The following is a 13,772-nucleotide window of genomic DNA, read 5'->3' as shown; positions in this document are numbered from 1 at the left end:
GCTGTTTCTCTGTTACCGGGTAATGCCTGCTTCAGGCATTGAACCAACTATTACCAACATGGCAGCCTCTGTATCTCTGGGAGATCACACCTTCAGCTTCGTCCCCTCCACTTGAACTGAGACAATGGGTGTGACAAGGAGTAGTTTCTCCGCCTACACTTTGATGCATCCTCATTAGGAAAATGTTTATTTTGCACTCTATACATTTCATATTTGAAAATTTTGACACTTGCTAACTTTTCTGTCCAGTTAATTTCGCCCAAATCCCCTTTTGTGCCTTTATCTTGGCCTTCTCATGATCTTGCTTATGTCCATATTTATGTTGTGTTTGCTATTTCCCACTGTTCTCCCATTTGTCCCAATTGCTTAAGCAATGCTTCTTTCCTTGTTGCACAGACACACCGAGGCAGCAGTCCTTTAAATCTGAATATTTCCCCTCGTGTTTTATCTTTCTCCATTGATGGAGTGGGGCGCTGCTTTGGAAACGAGATTGGGGGCTCACCTGCCCAAGGCCTTCCAAATTCTGAAGAGTTCAGTTGGATAGTTGTTGAGAAAAAGCTTCCTCTTGTCTTCGTAAATATAAGACAGTCACCAATATATCCACAAGGAATTCTGGAAAAATATCTTTTATTTGAAAAAGCGCAGTTGTGGAGTTGGTTACCATGGTGAGGTTAATGGGGAAACTAGATAAACATGAGGAGGAGAAATGGAGGATATGCTGATGGAGTGCGATGAAACGGGGTGGAAAGAAGTTTGTGTGAAAGATTCACCCGCTGACGTTCTGTCAATTCTATCCATTACATTCCCATCCAAAGATAAACCACACTTTGATAAAGCCAATAAAATAAACATATATAAATCATAAATTTGTGGCCAAAAGAAGACCACAACCGAGGAGAAAGTGGTGATATCGAATAGGATACGGATAGGGACACTCAAAGTAGAAGTCACCTGATTGCGGAAAGGAGGGGAGACGGAGACAGAGATGGATCAGGGAGGAGGTGACCGATTGATGTGAGGGGAACTGATGAGAAGGAGGGGGGAGGGGGGGGGTGGGGCGGGGGGGATAGCACCTCAGCTTTAATGTTGCTTTTCCTGCAGGGTGGAGATGTTAATTGTAATGCACTGCCCATTCCCACCCTTCGACCCCTGACCCTAGGTCTCAGTCTCTTCCAATAGTATCTGCACCACAGCCTTTGAGGAAAGATCCACTATCCTGAGTACGTTGATGCTCCAAGTGCCTTTCCTGCTTCAGATTTCTGGGATCCACAGGCAGAGCAGAGAAACCTTGTGGCCAAAATGTGCCACGGACTCTGTGTCCTCGATTCCTCAGTAGCAGTTTGGTCTGGACTTGGTGTCTTGCACTGATATCAATGGACAGGGCTTAGGGAGTGGGCCAATGGGATAGTGCTTTCAAAGAGGCAGCATTGAGCTGAATGGCCTCCTCTTGTGCACTGTGAATGATGAGCACTTTCTCATTGCAGTCAGTGTGGTTTTGTACGGAAATTATTTGACGATATAAATGGTTTGTTTTCTAGCTGGCGATGTACATTTTATCTCCTGGCATTTACTGGTGGCGTTGCTGTCCTCATTGATGTGAGTATTTTCACTGCAGGATTTGACACGTAGTGAACGTACAGTGGCAACTCCATGTGCTTGAGTTTTAGTCTTGGTTAATTTTGATACATTCAGGGCGAGTTCACCCTGGCAGGAACTCGACAGGACAGGAGTTAATATTCAGGTGGTATATTTACCACCCATCAATAGGCAACCTCCCTCACCAGGTGCAACAGTTGGAGATTTTGGCTGGCGATTGTGGTTTTTCAACCTGAACCCTGGGGGGGGGGGCGATTCTCCCAAAAGTGCTGAATTGGCAAGAAAACTGGTCTAGATTACAACTGTTTTTTCAGTGCAACTTCAGACCTGAATCTCCAGAGGTCATAATCGTGAATATCATTAAAAACCCGGGGAGCGGGGCCTATTCGTGCCGGAGTCTGACAGTTCCGGAACTCTGCGCATGTGCAGTGGTCATGATCTGTCAGTCTCCCCGTTTGCTGGCCAACCCGGGGCCCCCTCAGTGCTGCCCCTTTCCACCCCCCTCCCCCACGGCCCTATTACGGTCCCCACAACAATTCCTGGCCAGCCCCAACCCCCCCTCCCCACCCTCCCATCCCCGAGCGCCCCGATGTCCAGCCCCCCACACCCAGCAGTGGCGATCTCCCCTCACCCCAGCAGACCCACCCCCTGCCCACCCTGATCACTGGCCTCCTTCCAGCCCAGACCGATCCTCATCCAGAGTGGCATTGAGACGCCCCCATGCCCACCAATCGCCCCCTAGGCTCTTCCCACAATAGGCTCCACCCCCTTGGCACCACCCGATGGGCAGTGCCAAGGTGCCCCCTGGGCATGGGCACTTTGCCTCTTGGGCAGTGTTGGCGGCACAGGCTGGCACTGTCAGGGTGCCAATGCCCAGGAGGCACCATCTCCCTGCCCCTTGCCCCTTCACCCTAGCAGGGTCTCCCACTAGTTCCCCGGGCGTGGGGAGCTACTCCAAACCCCACCGGAGTGAAATACTCTTGGCGGGGTGGGAGATGCTATCAGGCCCGGCAAGTTCCATGCCACGCCCGATAATCACATTAAAATAGATTTAAAATACATTTTAAAAAGATCTGAATCACTTACCTCTCCTCCCGTCGGTTTCCAGCACCGTCCCGACTGCGACTGTTCTCCGGCTCTGGGAGATGTGAATGTGTCGGGAACTCGTGATTCATGCGCATCTCCCGACCCGCCAGAAAATGTGCGGCTCGCGATGGGAGAATCGCCCCCCGATTACGAAATTCCTGATCTCTCCACATTAATGAGACTCTGTTGGTTCCACCTCAGAACTCCCTTAGGTAAGGTACTCGGAAGTTTTCATTGTTTAAACCACCCTGGATCTGATGTAGAGGACACCCAACCTTTGGTACACATCTGGGAAGCAAGGGGTGGTTGGCATAGCAGCCAGTTTGCATCGTTACGTTACCGTCCAGAGACCCCTTTCTTTTCTGGGGTACAAGAGACAGTGGGGGCAATTCTGCCATCGCGACCCGCAAATTTTCTGGCAGGTTGGGTCGGGAGATGCGCATGTCGGCCATTTCGCGGGACTGTCCCAGAGCCGGAGAACAGTCGCAGTCGGGACGGTGCTGGAAACCGGTGGGAAGAGAGGTAAGTGATTTAAATCTGTTTTTAAATGTATTTTAAATCTATTTTAATGTGATTATCGGGCTTGGTACAGAACTTGCAAAGCCCGATAGCATCTCCCACCCTGCCAGGAGTATTTCACTCCGTTGGGATTTAGAGTAGCTCTCCATGTTCGGGAGCTAGCGGGAGACCCCGCCAGAGTAAAGGGGGAGGGGGCAATCGGGGCCCCCTAGGGTGTCGGGCGGCGGGAGTTGGTGCCCGCTGGGCATGGGCACCCTGGTAGTGCCAGTCTGTAACCCTGGCACTGCCCAAGGGGCAAAGTGCCCACACCCAGGGGGCACCTTGGCACTGCCCAGCAGGCATCGGGCAGTGTCAAGGGTTGGCGGGGCCTATTGTGGGTGGGGCCTCGGGGGTGATCGGTGGGGGTGGGGGGGTCCCGCTGCCACTCTGCATGGTGTTCGGTCTGGGCTGGAGGGAGGCCAGTGATCGGGGTGAGGTGTGCTCTGCCGGGGGGGGGGGGGCGGGGGTCTGCCTCCTGCCAGGGGGGTGTGCCTCTGGGGTTGCAGCGGGGGGGGGGGGGGGGGGGGAGGGAGCGGGTCAGGGAGGGGAAGGGGGCCTGCTGTGGTGGGGGGGGTGGGGGGATCACCATTGCTGGCAGGGGGAGGGGGGAGCCTGGAGATCGGGGCACTCCAGGACTCGGGGGGGAGATGGGGGCGTCGAGGCTGACCTGGGAATTGTCATAGGGGCCGCGATCGGGTCATGGTGGTGTCGGGAGGGGCAGCACTGTGGGGAGTCCCGGCTCGATTGGGACCTCTGCATTGCACAGAGTGGGGAGATTCAGGTCTGAAGTTGCACTAAAAAAGCAGTCATGATCTAGACCAGTTTTCCCGCCAATTCAGCATTTTTGGGAGAATCGCTCCAGTACTGCAAGCAGCTACAGGAATCTCCACTGAATTCATGTCTTTGAATTGAAATCTACTTTTGCAGTATAGCGAGGGTTGATGAGCTCGAATTGCTGACAGAAGCAGGAAAGGGGCTGCCTATAATCAACTGGCACAGCAGCGATATCATCAGATTCTCCATTATTCAACACCCTTGGGTGGCACAGTGACACAGTGGTTAGCACTGCTGCCTCACAGCGCCAGGGACCCAGGGTGGCACAGTGACACAGTGGGTTAGCACTGCTGCCTCACAGCGCCAGGGACCTGGCTTCAATTCCAGCCTCCGGTCACTGTCTGTGTGGAGTTTGCACGTTCTCCCCGTGTCTGCGTGGGTTTCCTCCGGGTGCTCCAGTTTCCTCCCACAGTCCAAAGATGTGCAGGAAAGTTGATCGGCCATGCGAAATTGACTCTAGTGTCAGGGGATTAGCAGGGTAAATATGTGGGATTACGGGAATAGGGCCTGGGTGGGATTGTGCTTGGTGCAGACTCGATGGGCCAAATGGCCCCCTTCTGCACTGTAGGGATTCTATGATTCTATGACCCTTGTGGTGGGTGGCGAGTGCGCTGTAGTTTAAACTTATTAATTGACTGTAAAGACATGGCACGTTGTGAGGAAGTGACAGGTATTATAGAATTACTAGTTTGTTCTTTCTCTGGTATTTTGAGTGTAAAGGAAGGTTTAGCTGATATTTATTCTAATACTGTCTACACACAGGTTATCGGAGTTTTTGATTAATGCTGTCCATGCTGTATTTTCCTATTCTTTTGTAGAAACCATGGTTTTATGATACGTGGGAGGTGTGGGTAGGATATCCCAAACAGGTGAGTTTACTTTTAACTGCTGAGCCGCTAATTGCGTGGTTTCTGCCCACTTTCAAATCCTTGTGTTGGTAATTGTCAAAGGTTCAGCTTTCCTCTTGGTGCAGTTAGCACTGAAGGTGTTTGTGAAACTGCTCTCTCTCTCAGGCACTCCCTCAGGGTGGAGGTGACTTGCTTCGACTCTGGTTTGATGGGTTTTGAGGTGGCTGATCAGTCCAATGCCTGATCTACAGATTCTGTCACATGTGGGGCAAGTGGTTCTGGAAGTGTGGGGCAGAAGGATCGTTCGGACGTTTGCTCCCTCTGATGCCTCGACTTTGTGTCTGTACGCTCCCAAAGTCCCGCGATGTGTCCCCTGCCTTCCCGAATGAAACTTCTCCATTTTGAACCTTCTCCATTGTGTTCAGTCACGAGCCGGGGTTTCCCACCAGTCGGCAAGAGAAGTTTGATCTCTTCAGCAAAGCATTTCACTGTCTTCCTGGGAGTCTCCGCCACAACCAAGTTCCTAGTGGGACGGTTGCTTTAGGAACCTGACATACAAGTGATATGTGCTGTCCAGTGGAGCTGGTTTTGAGGTTAGCGCCTCGATGCTGGTCTTGCTGCTTTGGACGAGGGTGGTGTTGTTGGACTGCCTTGAGGCAGTAGACTCTGGACTGATCCACAACTAAAGCTAGTTCCGAAAGCTAGTGGCTTTTGCTACCAAATAAACCTGTTGGACTTTAACCTGGTGTTGTGAGACTTCTTACTGTGTTTACCCCAGTTCAACGCCGGCATCTCCACATCCTGATCCACAACTGCCAGGAGCTCTGCATCACTGGCTATTTCTCAGACACTGTGACCCAGACATTGCTGAGAAACTCTGAACTCTCCTTAGCAATAATGTTAAACTCTGTGCACATCTGTTTGGGACTCTCCCCAGAATATTAGTGTGTCCTGAGGTAGTTGGAGTAGCAGCTTCAGATATACTGACCTGAATGTAAAGGAGAGAATCCTCTTCCTAACCCCACATTAAAACCTCTTGGGCTACTACTCACCGCATGCCCCCCGCCCCCCCAAAAAACCCCATTGCTACCTTTATACCAATCCCATCCCCATTGCAGTCACTGACCTCTCTCTCGTCATGGTCTCTGCTGTCCCAGATCATTGCCGATTGATATCCTTCCCCCTGACTATTGTTCCTGCTACCCTTAATGGTCACCCCTCACCAATGAAGGACTTAGTTGAGGGTTACTGGGGTCACAGTGACTCATTTGTCTTGTTCCCTTTGCCAGTGAGCTGCCTGGACTCACACATTGTGTCCACAACGTGTCAGTTGAAGGGGGCTGGAGTCCAGGGCCCAATATCAGATGTGCCATAGGCAGTGTTCCGGTAGGGAACATTTCCTTCACCATGTGGTTCCGGTTGCTCTGTTTTCTATGTCATTGTGTGTGGGAGAACTATTCTCAATTTCTAATTAATAGCCTGCGTGAAAAACAATCTGTACAATTTCCGCTTTCATTCTTCTTCTGATAGTCCTTAGTCTGTATCCTGGTTTCTAACTCCCCAAACAAATCCACACTCCTTACTACCTCAGAACCTTCCATATGTTTGCAAGTTAAAATTCAGCCTTAATTCATAACGAGAACTTTTTATTCTTGATTATTCTACAAATCATCGTTATATGATTCTCCTAACTGCCTCAGTTACTGTTCCGTACTGAGGGAGTGCAACATTGTCAGCAGTGCCCTCCTCTAGATGAAATGTTTAACTGAGGCCTTGTCGCTCCCTCCCATTTTGATATAAACAAACTCAGGATACAACTTCGACCATTTGTCTTTCCACTGCCATCCCATAATCCTTTGTGCCGGATCTTGACAGACAACTGATAAGACCGCATGCCCACTGCCCCCGAGTGCTGTCTCTCCCTCTCCCTCTTTCTCTCTCTCTGCCCCCCCCCCCACCCCTTGCTCTCTGCCCCCCACCCCTTGCTCTCTGCCCCTCCCCATCCCTTGCTCTTTAATTTAATGATGGAGGTCTAAGGCCACCGTGTTCTTTCTCTGATGCCATTGACATGTCTGGAAATTCACGTTGCTCTAGCTGCTGCCAAATCATCGAGATGTCGGGTAACCGTGATGTGATTGGAAGCTCTGTCCAGGCACGAATCCCATGGGAGTGGGTGGATTGCCTATTTTGCCTTCCGATGACACACTGACTCCAGTGGAGGGTAACCTCGTGTGGAACTAGCATTGTGGCCAATCCTTTCAGCCGAAAGCAGCCAGGGTTGGTTCAGATTAACCTGCTGATTCCGATCTGAGATTACAGTCAGCGGGCTTTGTGTTGTGAGGATGTTTCATTCTGTCTGCTCCGAGTCACTGATTGATGTGGAACTGGGGGGAGCTTTGGAAGCTGTGGTTGTGTCTGAACCTGGTGACCGGGATTGTCCACCCTGTACAGGGGTCAGTTAAATACAACATAGAGCAGCTTCCATAATGTTAACCCATTAGCCTTGCGATTATTTTCTGCACTTGTTTGTGGCATTTTAAATCTACGCACCTGAATCGCCACCGTCCCCCCCCAGTCTCTTTGGACATTCACTGTGTTTAACTTCACACCATCTAGAAAGTTCTCTGGTCTTTCCTTTTTCAGTCCAAAATGAATAACCTCACACCTGCTTAGATTGAAATCCATCTGCCACAGTTTAGTCCATTCACCCAGCCTATCAATATCCCTTTGTAATTTCCTGCTACCATCTATGCTGTCCACAATGCTGCCTAACTTTGTGTCATCAACAAATCTACACGGTAGAATAGTGGTTAGCACTGCTGCGTCACAGCGCCAGGGACCCGGGTTCAATTTCCGGCTTGGGTCACTGTCTGTGCAGGGTTTGCACAATCTCCCTGTGTCTGCGTGGGTTTCCTCCGTGTGCTCCAGTTTCCTCCCAAAGTCCAAAGATGTGCGGGTTAGGTGAATTAGCCATGCTAAATTGCCTCTTAGTGTCAGGGGGATTAGGAGGGTAAATGTGTGGGATTACGGGGATGGGACCTGGGTGAGATTGTTGTCGGTGCAGACTCGATGGGCCAAATGGCCGCCTTCTGCACTGTTGATTCTATCTATCTAATTACATATGCCATTATCCAAGTCATTAATAAATATGAATAATTGAGGCCCTTCACTCCCACGTCCCCTTGCAATCTGTTCCCCTCCAGAACCTACCATCAAATTCTGATTTTCAGAGCCACCCCATCCAGATTTACACTCTGTGTTTCTTTGTCAGTCTCGTACTCAAGTGATTGGCAATCAGGATTGGCACCACTGGAATCAACATCTGGCTGAATATAGATTAAAATGCCATGGGCCTACTCCATAGCTGCTACATCTCCTGAGTGTGATTTTAACCTTCTTCTTTCAATGTTGTTTGCTTAAAAACAATGCAGAAAATGACCAGCTTCATAGTGAGCTGAGGAACAGTGTGTAAGCTTCATCCACTGTTCTGATTGGGTGTGTAATATTGAACATGTTGTTACTCAGTTCGAGGAATGGTGCTGGATTGACGACTGTCTTTATTCTCACAGACACTGTTACCATCCCAATATTGGTATTATATCAGCGAGTTGAGTTTCTATTGGTCACTATTATTCAGTATTGCATCAGATGTAAAAAGGAAGGTAAGATTTTTTGAATCATTACGATTGGTTCATTGTGATATCCAGACTTTGTTTTTCGACACAAAGGTGTTCAGGCTGGGGTTGAATTGGAAGTTTCAAAACTAAGATTGATTTACATTAAGCATTTTAAGGATTAATGAAGCAATTGTGTATATGGAGTTCAGATACAGAATGACAGTACAGGCTCAAAGGGCTGAATGGCCTCCACTTGTGAAGAAACATTGGAACCAGGGTGACATACAGGATGGTGATGCCATTGGTCACGTCCTGAGAGCACTGCATCATCTTTCAGCTGATGCTTCATTATGTGAGGCTAAAGCCAATGACTGGGGAAAAGTGCATTACTCTGAATAACACTGACTGACAGAGGCAGTCTGAGAGCTTCCATTCCCAGTATTGATGTAACTGGGTCAATGATGTAACAAGCCAGTCACCAGCAGCTTCAGCCTGTGACCTGTCCTCAGAACCGGCTCCATGGCTGATCCTCGAACTCGGCTCTTCATTGGATTTCACAAAAGAGCAACAATATTTCTTTAAACATCATTCCCTTAAATAACATCACTTTAAACAACAACCCTTAGAACAGTGCTCCAATAAACATTATCACTTTATGGCCAACATAATTAAGGACCCACAGCCCAGACACTCTCTCTTCCGTCAGGAAAAAGATACAAAAGTGTGAGGTCACGTACCAACCAACTCAAGAACAGCTTCTTCCCTGCTGTCATCAGACTTTTGAAAGGACGTACCTTGCATTAAGTTGATCTTTCTCTACACCTTCGCTATGACTGTAACGCTACATTCTGCGCTCTCTCGTTTCCTTCTCTATGAACGGTATGATTTGTCTGTATAGCGCACAAGAAACAATACTTTTTACTGTACACTGATACATGTGACAATAATAAATCAAATCAAATTATTTCTTTTAAACAGCATCTTTTTAAACAGTGTCTCTTTGAAATATTGGCCCTCTAAACAGCACCTGATTAAATGGCTTCCATTCCAATCTGGCTCATCTATTAATCTCCGTCTCTCCATCCAAGCCATTAACATAGTTTGCAAACAGTTGAGACCCAGGCTCCAATCCTTGCAGCACTCCACAAGTCACACCTGCTAACTTCCTAAAGCCCCATTTTTTCCTACTCTCTGCATCCTGTCTGTTAACTAATCCTCTATCCATACTACAAGAATGAACTGTTTCTTCCTACTCTCTGCTTTCTGTCTGCTAACCAATTCCCAGCCCAATCCCATGTGCTCTGATTTTGTTTACTATTCTTTTGTGTGGGACCTCAGCAACAATCTTCTGAAAATCCGAATACAGCACATCCAACAATACCTTTCACTGTATCTCACTACATGTGACAATAATCAAGCAAATCAAATATATTACCCCCCAAGGTATCTTGCTTATGAATCTTTTATGCAGCCCTTATTGAGTGCCTTTTGGAAATCTAAGTATACTATAACTACTGGTTCCCTTTTATCTACCCTACCAGTTACATCTTCAAAAAACTCTAAATTTGTCGAACACAATTTCCCAATCATATTGACCCTGTCTAATCGTACTTTGATTTTCAAAGTGTATTGTTAAGATGTCCCTAATAATAGATTCTAACATTTTCCCAATAGCTGTCAGACTAACTGGCCTATAGTTTTCTCTTTTCTCTCTCCTTCCTCCAATAATGTTGTTACATTTATTAACTTCTAATCCACTGGGATCATTCCCGAACCAAGGGAATCAGTGCATCCACTAACTCTGCAGCCATCTCCTTTAGAACCCGAGGATGTAGGTCATCAGGTCCTGGGGATTTGCCAGCTTTTAGTCCCTTAAGTTGCTCTGATATCTTTCTTTGTTGATATTAATTACTTTTAAGTACTACATTTTTATTGACCTATTGGTTACCCTACTTCTGATATGTAATTTGTAGCTTTTGGTATGAGGACTGAACAAATATTTTGTGTCCATGCCATCTCTTGGGACATCGGCCCAGTTGTAATAATGGATGTCAGGATTTAAAACCCTTGCTCCCAACATCCAGAAGCCCCCCCAGAGCCCCTCTCTGCCCTTTATACTCCCCATCATATTCCATGCCACCTCATACCACCTGCAACTCCCCCCCCCTCCCCCCCACCTCCAGCTACCACTACCACGTATTGTCCATAGTTACTCACCCAGTATCCATTATGGACAGACCTCAGAAGCCTTGTAATAGCAATGGGATGATTTTGAGATAGACATTAAAAGAATCTAATAGAGTTATCACTTGCACACACTTCATCCTAAATTAAAAGCTCTAGACCCATAGACCCAATAAAAACTTTAAAACCCCAAATTGGTCATTCAGTTGTAAAAACAAACATCTGTTTAGTAACCACATCAAAAACCACAAATCCATTAATAACCTAGCAAAACTACCAAACTTTGCACACAACCCCTTACTGAGATAAGTGGGTCTACGGCTTCTGAAACTCAGCCAAGCATTCATCATGGGCTCAGCTCAGTGGGGATTTTTGAAATTGAAAGAACAGATGTCCCTTTTTCTATTTCAAATCAAATGGCTTGTCAATCAAAGCATTCCAGGGGGTGGCTGTTTTCTTTTGATTACTTGAGACTGGGGTTCCCTTGATTCACGACTCCTCTCAGGTGCTGTGAACCACATATACTTTCAGAAGGTGCCAGACTCCCCAGAAAATTGCAGTGTGGTTGTTAGGGCATTTAAATTGGCAACCACCGCAATGGAGCCGGCAAGGGCAGGAGCTATGTGCAGACTCTGCCTGCACTCTTATCCACACTGTCTGAAACCGGAATGGGGGCAAGAATCCTGGAATTGGGTCCCACCCACCGTTTCTGAAGGGCTGTCGCGTTGGCTCCGGACCTAAGCCTCAGTTTCCTGCGCTACGTGGATTTGGACTGTCCAGATTTCCAGTTAACTCTGTGTACTCTCAGACACGGTGATGTTTACTGGGTCAAGGCTGATTGTGCGATATTTCTGGCACATTCACACAAATTAACTTTTACTTTTAACTATTTGATTAGGATTTTAAAGAACAAATAATTCATCACTTGGCGACCATCATCCTGCTAAGCTTCTCCTGGTGTGCTAACTATATCCGTGTGGGAACGCTGGTGATGGTTGCACACGACTCCTCTGACATCGTACTGGAGGTAGGTGAATTTTCACAGATGTAAATATCGGTTCTGTATCTTGCTTGTCCACTGAGATATTTGGAGTCATTCGAAACACGGGCTGCCTGATCATTTCTATCAGTTTGATTTGACTTGTTACTGAGTACAATGGAGAAGGATCTCAGCTGGTGGGAAATTGGTCACCGACTGTCTTTCAGCCATTCTGACCCCCTGCCTGAAAGTAGCTTCAGCCCCTCTGGTCTCCCTGTTAACAGGATGGGAGGGGTTGGCGGTGGCAGGGTTGGCGGTGGGAGAGTTGGCGGTGGGAGGATTGGCGGTGGGTGGGGCAGTTAGTTTTCTGTTGGGGTTTGTTCGGAAGATCGGGCTTTCCTCTGGTTCTGTTTAACATCAGGATCTGATTGGTGTTTTGCCTCTTGCTCATCCAGATCCAGATTGGGAGGTGGCTGTTTGCTGCTGGATAGGGAACGGGGCACATTCCAGATTGGGGATCTGGGATAAGCTGGAGGAGGAGGAGTCATGGATGGGGTGACTCTAGAAATCAGGATTTGATGGTAGGTTCTGGAGGGGAATGGATCGCAAGGGGATGTGGGAGTGAAGGGCCTCAATTATTCACATTTATTAGTGACTTGGATAATGGCATATATGATGTCTTATATCCAGATTTATTGATGACACAGAGTTAGGTGGCTTTGTGGACAGTGTAGATGGTAGTATGAAATTACAAAGGGATATTGATAGGCTGGGTGAATGGGCTAAACTGTGGCAGATGGATTTCAATCTAAGCAAGTGTGAGGTTATTCATTTTGTTCTGAAAAAGGAAAGATCTGAGAACTTTCTAGAGGGTGTGAAGTTAAATACAGTGAATGTCCAAAGAGACTTGGGGGTTCAGGTGCATAGATATTTAAAATGCCACGAGAGGACTGGAGTATAAGGACACAGTAGTTATGCTGCAGCTATACAGAACCCTGGTTAGACCCCACATGGAGTTACTGTGAGTTTTTACAAGTATATAAAGAGGATACGAGGAGCTAAGGTAAATGTTAACTCTTCAGATGATGATACTGGTGAAGTATTAATGGGGAACACAGAGATGGCAGAGGCACTGGACCAATATTTTGCCTCTGTCTTAATGGTAGAGAATAATGAAGATTTTCTAAAAACCTGTATTTAATGCAGATGAACTTGGTGCAATAACCATCAGTAGGGAGAATGTATTGAATAAACTGATGGGATTAAAGGCATATAGGTCTCCGGGACCTGATGGCCTGTACCCTAGGTTATTAAAGGAGGAGGCAACAGAGATAGTGGATGCATTAGTTGTGATATTTCAAAATTCCTTGGATTCTGGAAAGATCCCGGTGGATTGGAAACACGCTAATGTGATACCCCTATTCAGAAAAGGAGAGAGGCAAAAAGTAGGAAACTATAGGCCGGTTAGCTTGGCCTCTGTGGTGGGAAGTTGCTGGAATCAATCATTAAGGAGATGACTGAGCATTTGGAAAGACAAAACTCAATCCACCGTTGTCAGCATGGTTTTATGAAGGGAAAGTCATGCTTGACAAACTTGCTTGAGTTCTTTGAGGACAAAACCAGCAAGGTGGGTAATGGGGAACCTGTGGATGAGGTATATCTAGACTTCCAGAAGGCGTTTGACAAGTGCCCCAGAAAAGACAGATCCAGAAGGTGAGATCTCAGGGCATTAGGGGTAGAGAACTAGATTGGATTGAGGATTAGCTGACTGACAGAAAGCAGAGGATCAGGATATATGGGTCCTCCTCTGGCTGGTGAATTATAAGAAGTCTCACAACACCAGGTTAAAGTCCAACAGGTTTATTTGGTAGCACAAGCCACTAACTTTCGGAGCGCTGCTCCTTCATCAGGTGAGTGGGATTTCAGTTCACAAACAGGGCATATAAAGACACAAACTCAATTTACAAAATAATGGTTGGAATGCGAGTCTTTACAGGTAATCAAGTCTTAAAAGTACAGACAATGTGAGTGGAGAGAGGGTTAAGCACAGGTTAAAGAGATGTGTATTGT

General features: G+C 47.3%; 1 protein-coding gene across 2 annotated transcripts in view; it reads left to right on the top strand.

Moving 5' to 3' along the window:
* The window catches only part of cers3a (ceramide synthase 3a), a 106,602-nt gene that overhangs the window by 52,649 nt on the left and 40,181 nt on the right, over positions 1 to 13,772 (top strand). For both annotated transcript variants that reach the window (XM_078241592.1, XM_078241594.1), the window contains exons 5-8: positions 1,539 to 1,596; positions 4,893 to 4,943; positions 8,492 to 8,584; positions 11,622 to 11,750. In XM_078241592.1, the coding sequence (XP_078097718.1) occupies positions 1,539 to 1,596; positions 4,893 to 4,943; positions 8,492 to 8,584; positions 11,622 to 11,750 (331 nt within the window). The remainder of the gene's footprint in view (positions 1 to 1,538; positions 1,597 to 4,892; positions 4,944 to 8,491; positions 8,585 to 11,621; positions 11,751 to 13,772) is intronic.

The sequence above is a fragment of the Mustelus asterias genome, chromosome 24 (genome assembly GCF_964213995.1).
Source record: "Mustelus asterias chromosome 24, sMusAst1.hap1.1, whole genome shotgun sequence".
Taxonomy (NCBI): domain Eukaryota; kingdom Metazoa; phylum Chordata; class Chondrichthyes; order Carcharhiniformes; family Triakidae; genus Mustelus; species Mustelus asterias.
Note: the sequence above shows the minus strand (reverse complement) of the source record. Positions and strands in the feature narration are given on the sequence as shown.